This window comes from Scyliorhinus torazame, chromosome 11 (genome assembly GCF_047496885.1).
Source record: "Scyliorhinus torazame isolate Kashiwa2021f chromosome 11, sScyTor2.1, whole genome shotgun sequence".
NCBI lineage: Eukaryota > Metazoa > Chordata > Chondrichthyes > Carcharhiniformes > Scyliorhinidae > Scyliorhinus > Scyliorhinus torazame.
Window position 1 is genome coordinate 175,399,496 of NC_092717.1, and position 21,025 is coordinate 175,420,520.

General features: G+C 49.1%; 1 protein-coding gene and 1 pseudogene across 3 annotated transcripts in view; one reads left to right on the forward strand and one right to left on the reverse strand.

Annotated features, from left to right (window-relative positions):
• LOC140385664 (epithelial splicing regulatory protein 1-like) overlaps positions 1-21,025 on the forward strand; it is a 169,756-nt gene that overhangs the window by 27,381 nt on the left and 121,350 nt on the right. For all 3 annotated transcript variants that reach the window (XM_072468049.1, XM_072468048.1, XM_072468050.1), the window contains exon 8: positions 16,263-16,395. In XM_072468049.1, coding sequence (XP_072324150.1) covers positions 16,263-16,395 — 133 coding nt within the window. The remainder of the gene's footprint in view (positions 1-16,262; positions 16,396-21,025) is intronic.
• On the reverse strand, positions 2,760-3,247 carry LOC140385663 (large ribosomal subunit protein eL14 pseudogene; annotated as a pseudogene).

The window sequence follows — 21,025 nt, forward strand, 5'->3', positions numbered from 1 at the left end:
GGAGGAGAGGGGGGGAGGTGGAGGTGGAGGAGGAGAGGGGGGGAGGTGGAGGTGGAGGAGGAGAGGGGGGGGAGGGTGGAGGTGGAGGAGGAGAGGAGGGGAGGTGGAGGTGGAGAGGAGGAGAGGGGGGGAGGTGGAGGTGGAGGAGGAGAGGGGGGGGAGGTGGAGGAGGAGAGGGGGAGGGGAGGTGAGAGGGAGGTGGAGGAGGAGAGGGGGGGAGGTGGAGGAGGAGAGGTGGAGGAGGAGAGGGGGGGAGGTGGAGGAGGAGAGGGGGGGAGGTGGAGGTGGAGGAGGGAGAGGGGGGGAGGTGGGAGGTGGAGGAGGAGAGGGGGGGGAGGAGGTGGAGGAGGAGAGGGGGGAGGTGGAGGAGGAGAGGGGGAGGGAGGTGGAGGAGGAGAGGGGGGAGGGGAGGTGGAGGAGGAGAGGGGGGGGAGGTGGAGGAGGAGAGGGGGGGGGAGGTGGAGGTGGAGGAGGAGAGGGGGGGGAGGTGGAGGTGGAGGAGGAGAGGGGGGAGGTGGAGGTGGAGGAGGAGAGGGGGGGAGGTGGAGGTGGAGGAGGAGAGGGGGGGAGGTGGAGGTGGAGGAGGAGAGGGGGGGAGGTGGAGGTGGAGGTGGAGGTGGAGGTGGAGGAGGAGGAGGTGGAGGTGGAGGAGGAGGAGGAGAGGGGGGGAGGTGGAGTTGGAGGAGAGGGGGGGGAGGTGGAGTGGAGGAGGAGAGGGGGGGGAGGTGGAGGAGGAGAGGGGGGGAGGTGGAGGAGGAGAGGGGGGGAGGTGGAGGAGGAGAGGGGGGGGAGGTGGAGGAGGAGAGGGGGGGAGGTGGAGGAGTGGAGGAGGAGAGGGGGGGGAGGTGGAGGTGGAGGAGGAGAGGGGGGAGGTGGAGGTGGAGGTGGAGGTGGAGGTGGAGGAGGAGAGGAGGGGGAGGTGGAGGTGGAGGTGGAGGTGGAGGTGGAGAGGGGGAGGTGGAGGTGGAGGTGGAGAGGGGGGAGGTGGAGGTGGAGGAGGAGGAGGGAGAGGGGGGGGAGGTGGAGGTGGAGGAGGAGAGGGGGAGGTGGAGTGGAGGAGGAGAGGGGGGAGGTGGAGGAGGTGGAGGAGAGGGGGGGAGGGGGGGGAGGTGGAGGAGGAGGGGAGGTGGAGGTGGAGGAGGAGGGGAGGGGGGGAGGTGGGGAGGTGGTGGAGGAGGAGGTGAGGGGGGGAGGTGGAGGTGGAGGTGGAGGAGGAGGGGGGGAGGTGGTGGTGGAGGAGGGTGGGGGGGGAGGTGGAGGAGGTGAGGGGGGGAGGTGGAGGGGTGGTGGGGAGTGGGGGGGGAGGTGGAGGGAGGGGGGGGGAGGGTGGTGGAGGGTGAGGGGGGGAGGTGGGGGAGGTGAGGGGGAGGTGGAGGGGGGGAGGTGGAGGTGGAGGAGGAGGAGGAGGGGGGGAGGAGGAGGTGGAGGGGGGGGAGGAGGTGGAGGAGGGGGGGAGGAGGAGGAGGAGGGGGGGAGGAGGAGGAGGAGGAGGGGGGGAGGAGGAGGAGGAGGGGGGGGAGGAGGAGGAGGAGGAGGGGGGGGGAGGAGGAGGAGGGGGGGGAGGAGGAGGAGGAGGGGGGGGGAGGAGGAGGAGGAGGGGGGGGGAGTGAGGAGGTGGGGGGGGAGGGGGGGAGGAGGAGGAGGAGGGGGGGGAGGGGGGGAGGAGGAGAGGAGGTGGTGGAGGGGGGGGAGGTGGAGGGAGGGGGGGGGAAGGTGGAGGAGGAGGGGGGGGGGGAGGTGGAGGAGGAGGGGGGGGGGAGGTGGAGGAGGGGGGTGGGGGAGGTGGTGGAGGGGGGGGGGAGGTGGAGGTGGGGGGGGGGGAGGTGGAGGAGGGGGGGGGGGGAGGTGGAGGAGGGGGGGGGGGGGGTGGGTGGAGGGGGGGAAGGGGGGGAGGTGGATAAGGGGGGGAGGTGGAGGGGATGGGGGGGGCAAGAGGAGAGGGAGGGGGTGGATTCAGGCTGCACAAAGCCTATATAATGGTGCTGAAAGATGTTGCTAGACATTTATTTAGTGCAAGTGTGAATATATTTACGTAGAATTGCCAGTGCTCACCTGCGCAACCACTTGTGTTCACAATTTCTTTATTTTTCTTGGTCTACCAAAAGATGCTGCTGGTCACCCACAGCAGGTGCAGGGGCAGCATGTGGAATTATCAGTGCTGTTACTTTTGGCTTTTGCCGCTGTCCTCCTGAGCGAGGAGGCCTGGACAGTGCAGCTGACTTTGGCTTCCCACCGATGGGCCAGTGACAGCGGCTGAGGCTGAAGGGTGTAGACTGAAGGGATTCACAAGGAGTGGACAACCTCTCTCCTGAATGGATGACCCACTGTTATCCAGCTGCTGCTTGTCCTCCCTTTCTGCTTTTCTGCTTCTAACTAGGTTGGTACTGGGGTTTGGAAAAGGGGTGGCCCTCTTCTGGCCTTGGTCTCTGTCTGGGCGTACCTGCAATTGTAAAGGGAGAGTGACCAAGGCGGAGGTGCAATTGACCCCTGCTCCCATACAATGGGAGCATCTTTACTAGGTGGACAGCGAGGGCCAAGCTCTGCATCACCAACAGCTCTGTCCCGCTTAAAGCCCAGGGGCTCCAAGGACATTTCCTCATACTTGGTGATGGACTTGTGTCATGGTGGATGCCCTACAGTCTTCTCCAACTTGCTCTCGTTGTACCAGGTCTTCTCTTGGTCAAAGGAGAGAATGTTTGTGATGGGTTGCATGTTTCATATGTTTGATCGCTGCATTTCAGATAATTCCTCATAACCCCTTCTGTTATGAAGTTTATTTTTTCTGTTTACACAATAAACATTTATGCTTTCTTGTTGGCTTCCTTCTTCAGCTTTGACAACTCGTGCTTGATGATTTTGTTTCTCATTTTCTTGGCCCTCATGACCTTGTAGCGATCAAAGTCTGTCATTTTGGCTCTCTTTGCACGGGCTTCAATTTTCTTTGCCCAGTGAGTGGCTTCCCATTTCTCATTGATTTTCTCCTTTTCCCAAGCAGCTTTCACAGACTTGTGGCGGACACTGTGGGGTATTTTAATCTTGAAATCAGTGAGCTGCATACATTTAAATGGCATTGCTTGTCTCCGCACGCCACTGCAAGGGCCATCCACCAATGCCCGGTTCTGGTCAATCACATCCACGATCGCCACCAGCTTGCCCGCGTGGTGGCCAAAGGCGATGTAGGCCACGCGGCCGATCTCCACGTATCGTTTGTAGACCATGGCGGCCGGGAGAGAGAGAGAGAGAGAGAGCCTCATAACCCCTTCTGTGTGGCATGCCATCACTGGTGCGTATTGGGCAGAGGTTGTGGGCCAGCTCTCCGCAGAATGCAGAGCATGCCTACATGTAAGGAAAGGATTATACATGAAATGAAAATGAAAATCGTTTATTGTCCCAAGTAGGCTTCAATGAAGTTACTGTGAAAAGCCCCTAGTCGCCACATTCCGGCACCTGTTCGGAGAGGCTGGCACGGGAATTGAACCGTGCTGCTGGCCTGCCTTGGGCTGCTTTAAAAGCCAGTGATTTAGCCTAGTGTGCTGAACCAGGTAGTGGTGCGGAGGCTATTCATTCCCTCAGTGCCAGTATTCACACACATGTGTACACACACGCACATGTACACTTTGAGGCAGGGCATGCGGTTGCCACTGGTCTTTGAACCCTGACATTTTGGATTCCTGTGTGGATTGTGCGACCATGGATGGGAATTACCCTGGCAGAGAACATGAGGTCATTCATTCTCCTAGCACTGGGTTGCTGATCTTCCTTGCACCCTATGGGTACTGACTGTTGGCCACCTGTAGCAGGTTTGTCTCCTTGCTGGGCCTCTTCTTCCTATCTGCCAGGAATAGGATATCCCTCCTGACCTTGACAAAACTTAGGAGCTTGACGCTGTCCTCCCCTTCTTGACATTTTGCGCAAACGCTGCTGAGACTGGGTGCCTTTTTAAATAAGGCATCTGGATATGGTGGTGGGTTACGTGCCATCCAGTCCTGTCCTGCCACTATAGATGGCACAATACACCTGGTTGCCAAATTAGTGAGGTCAGTGCCAAAGGAGTTGGTGTGATTTTCTGCCAGCCTCTGCAACGGGCAGTGCCTCCCCACAGCACTTGGTCTCAAAATGAGAGAATTCCGGCCTATCTCTTTCCCTCTGCTGAATTAGATTAAACCCTTCCCTGCAGCACATGACAGCTTGTCCATAAGTATATTGGTACCAACTCTGTTCAGATGCAAGCAAGAAATCTTGAACAGGTTCCTCCAGCTATAGAGGTGACCTCAAATGTCCTAGAAATCTGAATCCCTCCCTTCTGCACCATGTCTCTAACCAGGCATTAACCTGCCATGTCCTAATTTCAGCTCCCACTAGTCTGTGGCACCACATCTAACCCAAAGATTACTATCTTTTAAGGTTCTACTTTTTAATTTACTCCTTGGCTTATTAAACTCAGGATGATCTCAATCCTCATCTGTGCAACGTCTTGGTTTTGTCATTAATCATAACTACTGCTTTTACTTTCAATGATGTCCTTTATAAGGGAGACAACGTACCATATGGTTCTCTCATCAACAGTAACGGAACTTCCTGTTTGTCCCTGTATTGTTGAATCTCAAATTACCACTGCATTCCTTTGCCTCACTGTACTAGCTTCAGGACTGCATACCTGCCAGGTATTGTTGTCTTGATCGATGTTCAATTCTGAATATTGTTTAAAGAGTACTATGCTACCGAAGGATTCTTACAATGCCTTCTTTTCCTAACATTCCCGTTTGCTACCACTTACTACTCTGAATTATTTTTGGCTGTGAACTGACTCCTCCTGCAATGCAGGAAACTTTCAACCACTAGATAATTCAGGAAAAGGATGCATTTATTCCTGACACTGTGCAGTTGACTTGTAACTGGGTAAATACGTATATACATGATGCGACCATCAATTCACTCGAAGACACGTGGAGAAGTAAACCGTGGTTTTAATCAGCTTAGAACTGAGCCTGCCTCTGACCGGTACAACACTGAAGGCGGCCCCGCAGGTCAGCAGCTCTTATACTTCCTATAAAGGGGGTGGAGCCATGGGCGGAGCCCGTACATGCCCCAACATATCCCCTGTGGGTGAAGCCACACAATGGCCCATAGGTAGAGCCCACAGGGTGAATAACATAACACAGTGCACTGGTGAATTATCAGTAATTATACATTCACCACATTCACCCCCTGTTTAAAAATGAAGTCTGGTGGGGGTGACGGGCTCATAGATTCAGTCGGTCCGGTGCCCGGATCATACATTGCGACCGCCGAAGCACTGGTGTTGCAGCCGCTTCGGGTGGCTGTGGAAGTGGGTCCGGAGCCGGCACAGGCATAGACTCCGGGAGCAGCTCTTCCGGAGCTTCATTCCTGTGGACCGGTGCGGCGGGTGGGAGGGAGCGCAGGAACCATATAGGGGTGGGGGCGCTGAACATGAGAGGTTGGACGGGACATAGTGTGGGGGATGCAGTAGTGGGTGTGGTGTTGGAGCCTGCGGGCGCCAGGTTCCGGAGGGAGACGGTATCTTGCCGGCCATCGGGGTGTTCGACGTACGCATAGTGTGGGTTGGAGTGCAGGAGTTGGACCCTCTCTACCAGGGGGTCGGTCTTATGGCTCCGAACTTGTTTTAGGAGGAGGACTGGACCCGGTGTCATCAGCCAGGGCGGAAGCGAGGCCCCTGAGGTAGCTCCCCTAGGGAAAACAAACAAATGGTCATGAGGAGTCTGGTTTGTGGCCGTGCAAAGGAGGGACCTAATAGAGTGGAGCGCATCGGGGAGGAACTCCTGCCAGTAAGAAACTGGAAGATTCCTGGACCGCAGGGTCAGTAGGATGGTCTTCCAGACCGTCGCGTTCTCCCTCTCCAGGGCATCTGGGGGCTCGTTGAGCTTCCCAGGACGATATACTATATCGTAGTTATAGGTGGAGAGTTCGATTCTCCACCTCAAGATCTTATCATTTTTGATCTTGCCCCGCTGCGTATTATCAAACATGAAGGCAACCGATCGTTGGTCGGTGACTAGGGTAAACCTCCTACCAGCGAGGTAGTGCCTCCAGTGCCGCACGGCTTCCACAATGGCTTGGGCTTCTTTTACGACCGAGAAGTGTCGAATTTCAGAGGTGGTGAGGGTGCGTGAAAAAAACCACTACCGGTCTGCCTGCTTGGTTGAGGGTGGCGGTGAGAGCGACCTCTGAGGCGTCGCTCTCCACCTGGAAGGGGACGGACTCGTCCACCCTGCGCATCGCAGCTTTGGCGATGTCTGCCTTGATGCAGTTGAAGGCCTGGCGAGCCTCGGCTGCCAGTGGGAAGAGGGTGGCCTTAAATAGTGGGCGGGCTTTGTCCGCATACTGGGGGACCCACTGGGCGTAATGCGAGAAAAATCCAAGGCACCTCTTTAGGGCCTTGGGACAGTAAGAGAGAGGGAGTTGTAGGAGGGAGCGCATACGGTCAGGGTCGGGCCCTAGGACCCCGTTTTCCATGACGTAGCCGAGGATGGCTAGCCTGGTTGTGCGGAAAACATATTTCTCCTTGTTGTAGGTGAGGTTGAATTTTTGGGCGGTTTGGAGAAATCGGTGGAGGTTGGCGTCGTGGTCCTGCTGATCATGGCCGCAGATGGCGACATTGTCCAAGTACGGAAACGTGGCCCGCAGCCCGTACTGGTCCACCATTCAGTCCATCGCTCGTTGGAACTCCGAAACCCCGTTCGTGACGCCAAAGGGGACCCGGAGGAAGTGGAAAAGTCGGCCGTCTGCATCAAACGCTGTGTAGCGGTTGTCCTCTGGGCGGATTGGAAGCTGGTGGTATGCAGACTTCAGATCCACCGTGGAGAACACGCGGTAGTGCGCGATCTGATTTACCATGTCTGCAATCCGGGGAAGGGGGTACGCATCGAGTTGCGTAAACCGGTTAATGGTCTGGCTGTAATCAACCACCATCCGGAACTTTTCCCCGGTCTCGACGACCACCACCTGAGCTCTCCAGGGACTATTGCTGGCCTCTATGACCTCCTACAAGAGACGCTGGACCTCTAACCTAATGACTGTCCTGTCCTGCATGCTATACCGCCTGCCTCTGGTGGCTACTGGCTTGAAATCGGCGGTGAGGTTTGCGAAGGGGAGGGGGGGGGGTCGATTTTTAGGGTCGCGAGGCTGCATATGGTGAGCGGGGGCGGGGGCAGGGGCCCCCCAAACTTCAGGATTAGGTTCCTCAGGTTGCATTGGAAATCTAGTCCAAATAGGGGCTGCTTTAGCACACTGGGCTAAATCGCTGGCTTTTAAAGCAGACCAAGGCAGGCCAGCAGCACGGTTCAATTCCCGTACCAGCCTCCCCGAACAGGTGCTGGAATGTGGCGACTAGGGGCTTTTCACAGTAACTTCATTTGAAGCCTACTTGTGACAATAAGCAATTTTCATTCATTCATAGGAGAGGAGCGCAGAGGCCTGGGAGCACATATAATTTAAAATTGGCATACTCGGCGCCCTGTATTTGTCGGTTTGCGAGGGGGGGGGGTCAATTTTTACGGTCGCGAGGCTGCATATGGTGGGCAGGGGCCCCCCGAACTTAAGAATTAGGCTCCTGAGGTTGCACTGGAAGTCGAGTCCCAAAAGGAGAGGAGCGCAGAGGTCTGGGAGCACATATAGTTGAAAATTAGCGTACTCCGTGCCCTGTATCGCTAGGGTTGCAGTAGTGCACCCTTTGATTTGCACCCAATGCGACCCAGAGGCGAGGGATATGGTTTGTTGCATCGGGAATATTGGGAGCGAGCAGCGTCTTACCATGTCCGGGTGAATGAAGCTCTCTGTTCCCGGAGTCGAAAAGGCAAGGTGTCTCGTACCCGTTAACCTGGTTGGCCATCATGGAGTTCCGGAGGTGCTTAGGTCGCGACTGGTCCAGGGTGACCACGCTGAGGTGTGGGTAGCCGGCGGCATGATCGGAGGTGCTGGGTCGGCCCCGCGATGGCTGTCCATGTAGGTCGTAAGCGTCGAGCGGCGTAGCAGATGGCGGCCCCTGTTGGTCGAGTGTGGCGGGAGGTGAGGAAGATGGCGGCCCCCATGGATCGCACGTGGCTGGCCGAGTGGGGGAAGATGGCCAAGATGGCGGCCCCCATGAGTCGCACATGCTATGCGGAGGCGGAGTCGGCAGACTTGCTGCCACCTTGCGGGGTCTGCGGGCCTGTGAGTCTGTGGATCGGGTCTGTGCGTTCGAGTTCTTGGACCTGGCCAGGCAGACCTTGGCAGGGTAGCCCCCCATGATGGGCGGCCACGCGGCACAGGCCGTGGAGAAGTAAACTGTGGTTTTAATCCGCTTAGAACTGAGCCTGCCTGTGACCGGTCAGCAGCTCTTATACTTCCTGTAAAGGGGGTGGAGCCATGGGCGGAGCCCGTACATGCCCAACATATCCCCTGTGGGTGAAGCCACACGATGGCCCATCGGTAGAGCCCACAGGGTAAATAACATAACACCGTGCACTGGTGAATTATCAGTAATTATACATTCACCACAATACACTTGGAATGAATCCAACTGCTCATCGAGCCCAGAAATCCCTCAGTGGGAGTTCAAGCAGCTGGTAGCACTTCCTGCAACGCCTCCAGGACACACAGCATCCTGACGTTTCTACATGCTGCAGGTATTGCAGGCTACAAGTCTCAGCTGTCCCTTCATACCAATTAGAAATATTATTTAAAAACTCGGTGGATATAAAGCGATAATTTATTTAGTTGCAATTCACTGGAACTAAACTGCACCATTTTTCTATTCAGTTGTCGAAGTAAACTAACCAAAATGTTGAACTCCACGATGTTACCTGCGTGAGTGTCTCAAAACCCCAAAGGATAACTATAAACACTGGTTCTTAGTGGTGTATTTATGTTTGGAATAATGCGAGTCCAATTATGTACACAATTAAGAACGAATATTTATTATTAAAGAAAAAACATAACAAAAGACTAATATACACTCTGACACTATGAATAATTAAATACATTGTGCTCTTTGAAGTTATAGCTTCCCAAAGTATGCTAAGTTTCCTGAACGAACTGAGACTCCTCTTTTCCTAAACAACATCCAATTTTAGTAACTATGCAGGTCAAATCCAATTAATAGTTACTACATTTAAAAAAAAAAACCCAATTCATTTTTTCCAATTAAGGGGCAATTTAGCGTGACCAACCCACCTAACCTGCACATCTTTGGGCTGTGGGGGTGAAGCCCACGAAAACACGGGGAGAATGTGTAAACTCCACATGGACAGTGACCCAGAGCCGGGATCGAACCTGGGACCTCAGCGTCGTGAGGCAGCAGGGCTAATCCACTGCACCACCGTGCTGCCCTCAATAGTTACTACTTAAGTGACCAAGTCTGGGGAAACATCTCTTTCAGCGAAGGCATGCAACTGCGTCCTTCAGAGGAGAATATCTGCTGTGGCTCTAATGTTAGCTGGAACAGGCCCCTGTGATTACAGATTGAACTGGCCCTCTGTGGACTCTGCTGTCTACCTTGGTCAAATTCCTTGCCTTTGAAGTTATCATTTGGATAGCCTCACTAATCTCTGGTAAATAATGTTTCTGATCTGGCTACTTGCCGCTCAGTGTCTCCAGCCTACTTCTTGTTATTGGGCAAATCACATCTCATTATTCCTCTCGGTGCTTGCCAGTGTTGCTATTTTTCTGATTATATTTTCATCTCAAAGACTCACCAAAGACTAAATTATTTACTTTAACTTAACAAGAACCATTGAGGCACCAACTACAATGTACCCCACGGGGGCTGGTTAGCTCAGTTGGCTGGACAGCTGGTTTGTGATGTGGAGTGACACCAACAGCGCGGGTTCAATTCCCATACGAGGTTATTCATGAAGGCCCCGCCATTTCGATCTTTCCCCTCGCCTGAGGTGTGGTGACCTCAGGTTAAATCACCACCAGTCAGCTCTCTCTCAAAACAGGAGGTAGCCTATGGTGACCTTCATTTCGCAAAGAACCTAAATATCGGATATCTAGATACATAAGCTGAATACTTGTGTTAGATTAAAACATAACATGGTAAATGAGCAGTGGCAGAGATTTGAGGAAAATTCCAAACTCTCAACAAAAATGTATTCGATGAGAAAGAAAGACTCTGAGAAGAATGCACCAACTATGGTTAATTGAGGAAAATAAGGATGGTTTCAAAGTGAAAGAAAAAAGCTACAATGCTGTGAAGATTTGAGGTAGGCCAGGAGGTTAGAAATCCACAAAAGATGATTTAAAAACATAATAGTGGGGGGAAAAAATAAGAACACGAGCATGAAATGTGAAAATAGGTAGTAAAAGCTTCTACAGGTAAATAAAAAGTGAAACAGAGTTGCCCCCCCCCCCCCCCACTGGTCCCAAAAGAGAATAAGACTGGGGAATTAATAAAAGAAAACAAGGAAATGGCAAATACTTTGAACAAGTATTTTGCATCTGTCTTCACAGTAGAAGATACAAAGTATCCCAAGAGTAATTGAGTCTTCCATCCTGGAAAAGCTTCTTACTATTCACCCTGTCGATATCTCTTGGAATTTTGTAGACTTCAGTCAGGTCTCTCCTCAGTCTCAGTCTTTTCAACAAAAACAATCCAAGTTTATTCAACCTCTGCTCATAGATAACACCCTCCAGACCAGGCAACTTTCTGGTTAACCTTCTTTGCATTCTCTCCAAAGCATCTACGTCCTTCTAGCAGTGTGGTGACCAAAACTGCATGCAATATTCCAAATGTGGCTGAACTAAAGTTTTAAACAACTGTAACATGACTTGCCAACTCTTGTACTCAATGCCCCAGCTGAGGAAGGCAAGCATGCTGTATGCCTTCTTGACCACTTTATCCCACTTGCATTGCCACTTTCATGGAATTATGTACCTGAATGCCCAGATCCCTCTGTTTGTCAATGCTCCTAAGGGTTCTACCATTTACTGCATAATTCACACCTGAATTTGATCCTCCAAAATGCATCACCTCGCATTTGTCTCGATTGAATTCCATCTGCCATTTCTCTGCCCAACACTCCAATCTATCTATATTCTGCTGTAATTACGTGCATGAAAAAAAACTTAGCCACGGTAGCCTTGTGGATAGCACAATTGCTTCACAGCGCCAGGGTCCCAGGTTCGATTCTGGCTTGGGTCACTGTCTGTGCGGAGTCTGCACATCCTCCCCGTGTGTGCGTGGGTTTCCTCCGGGTGCTCCGGTTTTCTCCCACAGTCCAAAGGTGTGCAGGTTAGATGGATTGGCCATGATAAATTGCCCTTAGTGTCCAAAATTGCCCTTAGTGGTGGGTGGGGTTACTAGGTTATGGGGATAGGGTGGCGGTGTGAGCTTGGTAGGGTGCTCTTTCCAAGAGCCGGTGCAGACTCGATGGGACGAATGGCCTCCTTCTGCACTGTAATTTCTATGATCTATGATCTAAGAGTAGCAGAAAATAAAGCGGCAAAAGGAAGAGAATAACTGAAAACCATCACCATCGTGATAGAAATTGTACTGGGGAAACTAAAAGATTGACCAGTCCCCTGGACCTGATGTCTTCTTAGAAGTGGCTGTGGAGATGGTGGATTTATTGATTGTAACCGTCCAAAATTCCTGAGATCCTGGAAAGCTCCAAATTGATTGGAAAGCCGCAAATATAACACCTCCTCCAGAAAGGAGGAGACTCTAGGCAATTAACCTAACCTCTGTCATTGGAGAAAATGCTGCAATCCATTATTAAGGAAGTAATAGCTGGGCATTTAGAAAATCATTCAGGCACAGTCAACCTGAATTTGTCAAATAGAAATTGTGTTTTGACCAATCTATTATTTGAGGATGTAATAAGCAGGGTGGAGGAACAAGTGGATTTCCAAAGGCTTCGATAAGTTGCCACTGGGAATGTTTTCTACACCAGGTACTGGTTGTGTTGGGGTGATGTATTCGCATGGATAGAGGGTTGACTAACTAACAGAAAAGAGAAAGCTGGGATAACTAGATTCAACATGGCAAACTGGAACTATTGGAGTGCCACAGGAATCTATACAATGTAGATACAATTTATGTTGATTACATTGATGAAGTGACTGCATTGTAGCCAGATTTGTTAATAGGTACAAAAAAGCCTGATGTGAGAGTATATCAAGAAAATGAACTGCAAAGATTTGATGGATAGAGCATAATGTGGGAAACTTTGAACTTGTCCACTTCGGCAGGAAGAGGGGAAAAGCAGAATATTATTTAAATTAAGAATGCTGCAGTGCAGAGGGATCTGGGTGTTAGTAATCAGGAAGGCAAACTGGATGTTGCAAGGGGAATGGAGTATAAAAGTAGGGGAGTCTTTGCTTTAACTGTACAGGGTATTGAGACCACACCTAGAGAAATGTGCAGTGTTGGGTTTCCTTGCTTAAGGAGGAATACATTTGCATTGGAGGCAATTCAGATGGTTTGCTCTGATGATTCTGGAGATTAAGGGTTGTCTTGTGGGAAAAGGTTGATCAGCTTGGGCTTATATTCATTGGACTTGAAAGGAATGAGATGATCTTATAGAAACATAAGATTCTGAGGGGGCTTTAGAGGATAGCTGCTGAGCGGATGTTTCCCATTGTGAGGGAATCTAGAACTAGGGGACACCGTTTAAAGAATAAGGGGTCTCCCATTTAAGACTGAGAGGAGGAGGAATTTGTTCTGAGGGTTATTAGCCTTTAGATTTCTTTACCCCAGAGAACAGTGGAGGTTGGGTCGTTGTCGTATTTGTGTTTCGATTTCTCCATTTTTAAGTTGTACATTTGCAAAGAATTAAGCCCTTGTTTTTTGTTTTTTTTTAGAAAATATTTTATTGAAGCATTTGTAATTTTCACAATTTAACATGTTGACGTTTCTAAAACAACCGCGGGGGTCGACGCACAAAATACCCCCTAAAAGAACAATAAATCACGTCCCCCACTTCTCCCGCCCTGTCCCCAATTACCTGTGTACTGAGACCCTGTCCTTATTGAACATTACCATGCCTCCTGTTTTCCTCTCCCCACCCTTTTCTCTTTACCCCCTTACTGCTGGCGTTCAATTTTTGTTGAAGAAATAGATGAACGGCCGCCAACTCCGGGCGAATCCCTGTATTGATCCTCTCAGAGCGAACTTTATTTTCTCCAGACTGAGAAATCCTACCATATCGCTGACCCACATTCCTGACTTCGGGGGCTCCGAGTCCCTCCATCTCAGCAAGATCCGTCTCCGGGCCACCAGGGAGGAGAAGGCCAGGATATCGCCACCCCCCCCCCCTTGCCCCCGGATCCTCCGACACCCCAAATATTGTTAATTCTGGACTCAGAGTTACCCTACCTTCCAGGACTTCTGACATAACATCCTAAAATCCCTGCCAGAATTCCCTCAGTTTTGGACATGCCAAAACATATGAACGTGGTTGGCCGGACTACCCCCACACCATGCACATCTGTCCTCCACCTCCCATGAAGAACCTACTCATCCGGGCTACTGTCATGTGGGCCCTGTGGACTACCTTGAACTGAATCAAGCTAAGTATAGCACAGGACGAGGATGCATGTACCATTTTCAAGACTTTTTCCCACAGTTCAGTTTCCAGCTCCCCTCCTAGCTCCTCTTCACACTTCCTCTTCACCTCTCTGACAAGGGCCCCTTGCCACTCTAACAATTCCCTGTATATCTCCGAAACCTTCCCACCTCCAATCCCTGTTTTTGACAGCACTTTATCCAGTAGTCCCCTCGGGGAGGCGAGGAAAGCTTGGAACCTGCCTCCGTACAAAGTCCCACACTTGAAGATACCGAAACCTGTTCCCACCCGGCAAATCAAACTTCTCCTCTAAACTCTCCAAGGTCGGAAATACTCCTGGATGAATGGATCCCCAAACCTCTCGATCCCTGCCTGCTGCCATACCTTGAAAGCCCCCATCCAGCCCCCCGCCCCCCCCGGAACAAACCGGTGATTGTCACAGGTCGGTGACCACACTGCGCCCCCTGCAGTCTCATATGCTGTCTCCATTGCCCCCACACCCTTAGGGCTGCCACCACCACTGGACTTGTAGAGTACCAAGTCGGTGAGAATGGCAGGGGCGCCGTCAGTAAAGCCTCCAGACTCGTACCTTTGCAGGATGCTGCCTCCATCCGCTCCTAGACCGACCCCTCCCCCATTACCGACTTCCTGACCATCGATATGTTGGCAGCCCAGTAATAGTTAATAAAACTTGGGAGAGCAAAGCCCCCTTCTCCGCGGGTCCATTCCAGGAGTGCCGTCTTTACTCTCGGGGTTTTACCCGCCCATATAAACCTCGATATCACTGCATTCATGCGTCTGAAGAAAGCCTTTGGGACAAAAATCGGGAGACGTTGAAAAAAGAAAAGCAGTCTCCGAAGGACCGTTGTCTTCAATGTCTGAACCCTCCCTGCCGGTGTCAGTGGGAGCATGTCCCATCTACGGAAATCCTGACTCATTTAATCCAATGCTTTGCCCAAATTTAACTTGTGAAGCTGCCCCCAATCCTTGGCAAGCCCTTGGTTTTGCACTTGCATTGTTAAGGGAGAAGTGTTGCAAATACCCAGTTTAAAATGGAGACTAAGTTTAATGTTTCAGTAATTCATTATCAGAAATATCTAAATAATATGATGTTGCTTTTACAAAACTAACACCGCTTGTATTTCTACAATGCAAATGGTGCACCTTGAAACCCAACATGACACATTAAGAATCTCTTAAGGTATGACATTCTTGGGGATCCCACATAACATGGTCTCATGATGCCAGAAAATACAAGTAATTAAAATTGGTCATTGATTAAAGGATAAAACACAATAGCTTAAAAATGTTCATGTTAATAAATTACTTTATGTTGTTATAATTGGGAATCTCTAATAAAACAGTAATCGAGACGAAGGGGAGCTACTTGAACATAATTCTTGCAATTATTGATCTCTTCTGAGTGTCCTGTTACATAACTGTCCAGTAATTTATGGACAATATCCTTTATACAGACATCCATAGCAGCAATTTTATTGTTTACATTTAGTTTGAATTCAATTTCATAGAAAAGCCCTTTGGTTTTTTCTATCCTTCGAGTACTATTTTGAACTGAATTTAGCTTTCAGGAATGCATTATATTTTTTAATGCTTAAGCTGTAGTTGTGTATTCTATTGTGCAGTGTGATGTGTGAAAAATTATTTTACGTGAATGCAGTGTTGGTTCTGAGGGAACTTGATTTGAGGAGAGGAATAGTACTGTAAGGATAGACTATTTTCACCTTGAGGTTATTTTAATAAAATGTCAGACTAAAATTTGCATTTAAACAGTACAAATTATTTAAGTCATTATCTGTAAACATTGAGAATTGATTTTTGACTAACTAAAAAGGAAAAGCAATAACATTTGTGCCTTACACTTGATTAAATGGAAGCTCTTTTTTTATTAAAATATATTTTATTAAAGTTTTTCGATTAAACAAAAACAAAAATTTCCCATTTTACAACTTTGTAATAATATATACATTGATCGTTTTTGAAATAAATAATATGCTAACTGACGGCAACTGCCAACAACAAAATAAGAAACAACCAAAATAGTAACTAAAATAGTGACTTCGTAAAATCTAATATAAATAACTAATATATAAACACACACATAAAAACCCCTGAGGACCCAAATGACCCCCCCCCCACCCTCCTCCCCCCTGGGTTGCTGCTGCTACCTTTCCTATTTTCCCTAGATAGTCGAGGAACGGTTGCCACCGCCTGGTGAACCCTTGAGCCGAACCTCTTAGTGCGTACTTTATCCGCTCCAATTTTATGAACCCTGCCATGTCGTTTATCCAGGCCTCCACGCCCGGGGGTTTAGCTTCTTTCCACATAAGTAGAATTCTTCGCCGAGCTACTAGGGACGCAAAGGCCAAAACATCAGCCTCTCTCGCCTCCTGCACTCCCGGCTCATCTGCAACCCCAAATATAGCCAACCCCCAGCCTGGTTCGACCCGGACCCCCACCACCTTTGAAATCACTTTTGCCACACCCACCCAAAACCCATGCAATACCGGACATGACCAAAACATGTGGGTGTGGTTCGCCGGGCTTCCCGCACATCTCCCGCACCTATCCTCCACTCCAAAATGGAAGCTCTTTAAAGACATACATTGCGCACTTTCTTTAGGACAAAATTTATTAACTTCACAATCTGAAATTTATAGAGACATTTGTGTAATTGTTTTTTTGCAGCCCTGAAAGGCATGCTTTTTGTATTTATAGGGGTGGTGCTGCACTCTGCCTAAATTCACAGGGAAGAAGGAATGGAGAAGCTCTTGTGAGATTCATCAATGATGAACACAGAGATCTGGCACTACAAAGACACAAACATCACATGGGAAACCGATATATTGAGGTATATATTGTGCACTCCTTTAATCTCGAGTTGCTGGGCAATGGGAAAACTGCACATTTGGTAAAATCTCTCATTCCCCGCATTCTTCCTGCACTCCTGCATTTGTGAGTATTACATGTTCAAGATATCTGTTACAATTACTGATAGCTGTTTACATTGCATATATTTCAAAATGTGTATTTTTCTTTTATTGATGCCTTTCCCCATATATACAGTTTTGATGAGTATTTATTTTGGCACAAATTAATTCATTCTGAATAATGCTGACAACTTTTAGATTTACAAAACTGTTAACAGCTGAAACAGTTGGGATATCAAACATTAACATGGGCTAGAGTATATTCAAGTATTGAAATCAACTGCTTGATGAGTAATTATATAACATTTTTGTCGGTAAAAATGGGAAATTAATTGTAAGTGGTTACAATGTACAGTTTGTAGAACTCTCGTGAAGAATAATGGTTTTTAGAATAGGAAAACAATCGAGGGGAAAACGCCGTTTTTCAAAATGTTTCATTTATGGCATACTTTCATTCCACATTTAGTCCTCCCAAAGATCACCACTTTATACTTCTCGGCATTGAGCTCCATTTGCCTTGCTTCTTTCTGTCCATTTCGCCATCCTGTCCGTCATCCTGAAGTTTACAGCTATCCTCATCTCCACATACTGAATTGTCAAATTCTGTTTGATCTGCAAACTTTGTCATGCTGCTCTTGTGTCATTTATAAAATTTACAAAACATGTCGACCCAAAACTGTCCTCTGAGGAAGACAATTGGAAACTACCATCTAGTCTGAAAAATGTCCATCCACCATCCTCTGCTTTTTAACTGAGCCAATACTACAAGAGCAGGTCAAAGGTTAGGAACCCTATGATGAGTAACCCGCCTCCTCACCCCACCCCACCCCCTCCCCAAAGCTTGTCCACCATCTGCAAGGCACAAGTCAGGAGTGTAATGAGATATTCTCCACTTGCCTGGATGAGTGCAGCTCCAACAACATTCAAGAAACTCGACACCATCCAGGACACAGCCCGCTCGATTGCTTCCCCTTCCACAAACATTCAATCCTTCCACCACCGACGAACAGTGGCAGCCATGTGGACCATCTGCAAAATGCACTGCAGTAACTCACCAAGGTTCCTCAGACAGCACCTTCCAAACCCATGACCACTACCATCTAGAAGGACAAGCGCCGCAGGTACCTGGGAACCCTACTACCTGGAGGTTCCCCTCCAAGTCAATCACCACCCTGACTTGGAAATCTATCGCTGTTCCTTCATTTTCGCTGGGGCAACATCCTGGAATTCCCTCCCGAACAGCACAGTTGGTGCAAATACACCTCCAGGCTGCTGCACTTCAAGAAGGCAACTCACCACCGCCTTCTGTAGCGCAACTAGAGATGGGCAATAAATGCTGGCCTAACCAGTGACATCTACATCCCGTAAATGAATTAAAACATTTTTTTAAAATTCTGCATTCAATCACCATTTTCTCCTTAATTCCATAGACTTCTATCCTCCGAGGCACTTTGTCAAACCTAGAACATATACTGCACTGCCTTGATCAGGCTTCTATTTTACTCCATCAAAGAATTCACTCAAGTTAGCCAAACACAATTCACATACAATAAATCGATTGGTTAACCCATGTCTACATTTTGGATGACGGTCCGCAGTCTGAGTTCGCCATCGCGCACGACGCAGCCACTGCAGGCTGCCGACGTGCTCATGCGCGGACGCCTGCCCGGAAGTGCGGGGCCCCATATCCCTATGAGGAGCACTCCGGTGCCCTGCCAGCCCCCTGCAGGTAGGAGAATCACTGAGGACTTTTTTAAGGAAAGTCAAGAGTGACACGCCAGCGTTTTTACGTTGCCGTAGGGACATAGCCCCAGTTTTGGAGAATCCAACCCTACGTCTTTCAGGACTTGTGGGAGGAAACTGGAGCACCCGGAGGAAACCCACGCAGACTCCACAGAGACAGTGACCCAAGCCGGGAATCGAACCTGGGACCCTGGAGCTGTGAAGCAACACTGTAACTGTAAGTATGTCAAGTCACTTGTAGAATAAGCAAAACATCAAGTCACGATGACAACATGAAACATCCTGCTCCAATTTCTACCAATCGTGTAATTACACTCCAAATCCTCCGGTTCTTTGGCACCACTCTTGTATTTAATGAGGATTAAAAGATTGTGCTCAAGGCCGGAGCTTTGTGTGTCGTCTTGCTTCTTTCATCAGCTTAAGATGCATTCCAGACCAGGTGATTTGGCAAAATGATTAGCAACTTGATATGTCCGTAAGTCCCCATGATCGCACTGCCTCGTCATGCCCAACTCGGTGCGAGGCTGGTTGTCCGATTACTGGGCGGGATCCAGATTTGCATATTAAGTGAGCAGTTAGCCTCACTTAAATATGTCTACACGGAGTCTTCCAAGGCCCGGAATCGAACGCCCACGCATGGGCTCCTCGCCCTGGCACCTTTTAGCACTGGTCCACACAAACGTGGACCAGGCTCAACAGTACCTGAGAGAGGGGGGGGGGGGGGAGGGGAGGAGAGAGAGGGGGGGGGGGGGGGTGCTCCAGTTTCCTCCCACAAGTCCCGAAAGACGTGCTGTTAGGAGAATTGGATATTCTGAATTCTCTGTGTACCCAAACAGGCGTGTTGCTCTTTTTAACCTTAGTCTATTGGCTCTGATCACATCACCTTTGCTCACGAGTCGCCAGGTATCTTTATGATACCGCCACGTGGTTCAAGTTCAGGTTATGATTAATAATACAGCGCACCGCTTAGTAAGGATTAAAACAACGGTCATTTATTACTTACAACAAGCAATATTAATACCCTAATACTACTTTCTATATAATAAACCTATCACTACTGGCCAATACTTAACTTTAGGAAGAGCCCACCAGGTCAGGGAAACGAATGGCTTGTCCAATCAGATCTGGCCCGCGGGATTCAAAAGGCTGCTACAGGTCGGCGGCTAGGTGTCTCTACCAGATAGCGATCGCTGGATTCAAACTTACAGTTGCCGGTTGCTGTTCTTGCGAAGGTCTCGAGCAGGCGAAGAGGAGAGAGAGAGAGATCTGAACTTGGCCCCTCACTTTTATAGGGTCCAGGGGCTTCGCGCCTCCCGGGGCGGCCCTTGACCCCGAGTCCCAAGTGATTGGATTTGTCCCCAATCTCTGGGGTCGATGTGTCCAATGGTGAGGTGATTCCTCGATCGGAGGGGTGGTCGTTCACCTGTCTTTGTTTCGGCCACTGCAGGCGCCGACAGGTCTGGCCCGGTATTCAATTGCTAATATGTTGCAATTGTTCCCGGGGATAGCCGATTTAACTGCAGATGTCTGAATAGATGGGCTGCAAACCGTCCTGAATGTAACTGCAAATACCTGGGTTGATGGGCTGTTGATAGCCCTGAGTATCGATCTGGGCTAACTTCCCCAGAGCCGAATATGCAATACTGCCTGCTTGTGTCTCGTTAGCTGCTTTTCCCAGCAGTCTTTCGGGTTAGCCATTTCAAACTGGTTTTTGGCCAGATTAATCGGAACGCAGCCATTTTACGTGGCTACAGGTGCCGGAATGTGGCGACTAGGGGCTTTTCACAGTAACTTCATTCCAGTGTTAATGCAAGCCTACTTGTGAAATAAAGATTACAACAATATTCTCTGCTCCAGTAAGTTCATCAATGATTTTTCTGGCCTATCTTCTCATAACTATCATTCCAATTAATCTGTTGCATTAGTCCCATGATTTCAATATCATTTCTATAATTGGGAGGCCATAAACAACACACTTCAACTTCAGCCTGAGTAGTCTTTATATAAATTCACCATTCTTTCTTTTTATCAAAGCAAGTAAACAATGCCTCGACTATTAAAACTGAGAAAGCATTTGCACTTTTGTACCTTTTTTCCATCTGCATTCCTGCTTTCTCATTATCTTAGTTTATCTACAGCATTGAATTCTTCATTTTGGGTGTAGTTTTGCATTTTTCCCAAAATTGGTTACTTCACATTTATCTGCATTTTCCACATCTACTGGACTAACTCTTATACCCTGTTTATATTTTCCTGTAGTTCACTCATTCTTTGTCATTATGTCCAATTGTCAATGTCTGTTTTCATTTGATGTAGTATCTCTAATGTAAAGGTTATCTGAAGCACTTAAAGTTAATCAGCAAATGTTATTATTATTGCACCTATTCCAATCCCAGCTGAAGATAAGATAATACTGGACAAGTCGGACCCCAGTGTGAAACCTGGCCTAATAACTCTTTTTTAAAAAAACATTGTGATAAGCAACTGAACAGTGCAGAAGAGGCCCTTCGGCCCATCAAGTCTGCACCGCTCATGAAAAACATCTGATCTGTCTATCTAATCCCATTTTCCAGCACTTGGCCCATAGCCTTGCATGTTATGGCGTGCCAAGTGCTCATCCAGGTGCTCTTTAAAAGGATGTGAGGCAATCCCATCCCCCTGCCCAACCACCCTCCCAGGCTGTGCATTCCAGACCATCACCACCCTCTGGGTAAAATTTGTTTCCCCAAATCTTTGACTTGATTTGATTTATTGTCACATGTACCGAAGTACAGTAAAAAGTATATTTCTGCGGCCGAGGGAACGTAC